Source organism: Stegastes partitus, unplaced genomic scaffold (assembly GCF_000690725.1).
Source record: "Stegastes partitus isolate 25-593 unplaced genomic scaffold, Stegastes_partitus-1.0.2 Scaffold1381, whole genome shotgun sequence".
NCBI lineage: Eukaryota > Metazoa > Chordata > Actinopteri > Pomacentridae > Stegastes > Stegastes partitus.
Window position 1 is genome coordinate 228170 of NW_007579112.1, and position 2280 is coordinate 230449.

At 48.1% G+C, this 2280-nt stretch overlaps 1 protein-coding gene across 1 annotated transcript in view; it reads right to left on the bottom strand.

Moving 5' to 3' along the window:
- LOC103370175 (3-mercaptopyruvate sulfurtransferase-like) overlaps window positions 1-2280 on the bottom strand; it is a 16631-nt gene that overhangs the window by 6900 nt on the left and 7451 nt on the right. The window contains exon 4 of the mRNA XM_008299126.1: window positions 2055-2280. Within this exon, the coding sequence (XP_008297348.1) occupies window positions 2055-2280 (226 nt within the window). The remainder of the gene's footprint in view (window positions 1-2054) is intronic.

Genomic DNA, 2280 nt, shown 5'->3' on the forward strand with positions numbered 1-2280 from the left:
TGCCCCGTCGGACCCAATGCTCAGCTTCCTCCCTTCCTCCCGCTGCCGCCGTGGAAACGGTGCCGCGACCGCTAACCTAAACACCAAAAATGCTGCGTGTGCGTCCCGCCCACCTCCAGCCCGTCAGGGACAGGAAGAGCCTGAACAGCCCGGTGAGGAGGGCCGGTTCTGTCCTGGGCTGCTCCCTGGACCCCACAGAGGAGGTGGTGACAGGAGGACGTTAGCAAAGCTCACATCCATCCTGGACAACCCCTGTGACCCGCTGCCTGAGGCGGTGGAGGCTGTGAGGTCCTTCCTCCACCTGCAGCATCAGCATCACCGGCTGATGTTCACCACAAACATTTCATGGTGTGGAATTCACTTTTGCACTCCAGATTTGCTCCGTCTGTTCTTCTTTCCATGTAAACACTGTTATTATTAACTGTTGTTATTTCTTGTACTCTCTATATTGCTGGATGCTGCTGGACATTTCCCCCAGTGAGGGACCAATAAACAATTATTCTATTCTAAGCAGCTGGTAGCATCAGTATTATGGGATGGATCATAGTGGTACCAGTTTAATGTCTATGACATACGGTCATAGAAACAATCAGTGGTACCGTGGATGTGGTTCTGGTTCTGATCAGTCACCAGAGAAAACTTTACAAAGTGCATTCTGGGTAAACGTTCCAGGCTCATATCAGCATGTGTGACAGCATGAAGGTAAAACTTTGCTTGATTAAATATAATTCTCAGGAGTTTGGTTGATTTTAAAGGCCTCATTAAACTCTGAGGGGAAATGTACTGACAGGACGTCTTCGTTATTCATGTGATCCAAAAATAAAAGATTATTATTATTTGAGAAAAGTTCATTTGGATCCTGTACAAAACCAGAAAAACGTTCTTTAATACAAACTGCACCTTTTTCCCACAGCTGCCCTTAGATCTCAGTCAGTTCCACATTATTTGTATTAAATTTCTATTTTTATGTGGTTAAGTCTGGTCAGTAGCGATCTGCCTCCTACTGGGCCTCAGACAGCACAGCTCCATGATAACATCTCACAGTCTGGCGCTGAGCAGAACACTGAGCTTGTCACGACACATGAAGTTCTTTAAACTCTGCGGTGTTGTCTGAGGAGCAGCAGTGTCTCAACAGCCTGCATGGTGAAGCCCTGAAGCTGTGTTACGTTAAAACAGAACCCACAGAAACATGAACTCAGCGTCCTGAGTTCAACTGTGACGCCTCAGATCTGATTTCAGAAGCTGGACAGGATGCAGGCTGGAAGGAAACCACTCTGAGGAATCATTATGTCCTCCAATCAGTCCTTCCTCTGGACCCACAGATGAAGTCTTGGAGCTGCAGCAGAAAAATGCTTCACAAATGGTTCTATCTGGTAAATCTGCTCTGGTGGTTCTGTACATGTTGGCACCACCTGTCCCCATATTCCTGTTTTATTTCATCCTATCTCTGTCCACACTGCATGTCTGGTGTTGACATCGTCTCAGCCGTAACCCAGAGCCTCCACACAGCTCGTTAAATGTTCACTGTGCTACCAGCTCAGCTCTGGACCTGGAATGTGATCAACTGGCTGAAATGACAATAAAGACCTTTTCAACTAAAGAAAACACTGATCTGAAGTCTGCAAAGCCTGAACTTGATGTTGCAGATTATTTTGTTCTGAATGTAATCTGGTGCAAAACTGACCAGAAAATCTTTAAACTGCAGAGTTTTGTTTCGTCTTTTTGTTTTTTTCTTTTTAATTCCTAAAAAGCTCCTGCAGGAGGATTACATAACCCGCCTCTGGGTCACTTCAGGACAAACCTCCTCCCGTGACCTCCCACAGCTTCAGCACAGCAGGAGATGTTTCTGTCTGACATCATGTCAGAGTGAATACAGTCTGTTTACTGTTTAGTTAAATGACAGCATTTTGTTAAACTCTGTTTTCACTTTGACCTGAGAGTCTGAATCAACCTGATGGTCCGGAACCAATAAAAGCTGAAACTTCTCATTTCTGACACTTTCTATGAACTGACTCCTCTGGAGACCAGGAACCTGTTCACAACCTTCTGCTCACCGTCTCTGAACTCCGGCTCGGTGCCCCGGTACCGGCCCTCAAACCTGGTGTCCACCACCTGGACCCGTCTGGTCCGGACGTTCTCCAGAACCTCCTCGTAGCTCTTCACCCAGGCCCGGTCCAGAGTCGCCCTGAAGTCGGTCCGCTCCGGCCGGCAGGACTCCGCAGTGAGCGGCCCGCCGGCAGCCGTCCAGCCCCGCATCCCTCCGTCCAGCACCGACACCGA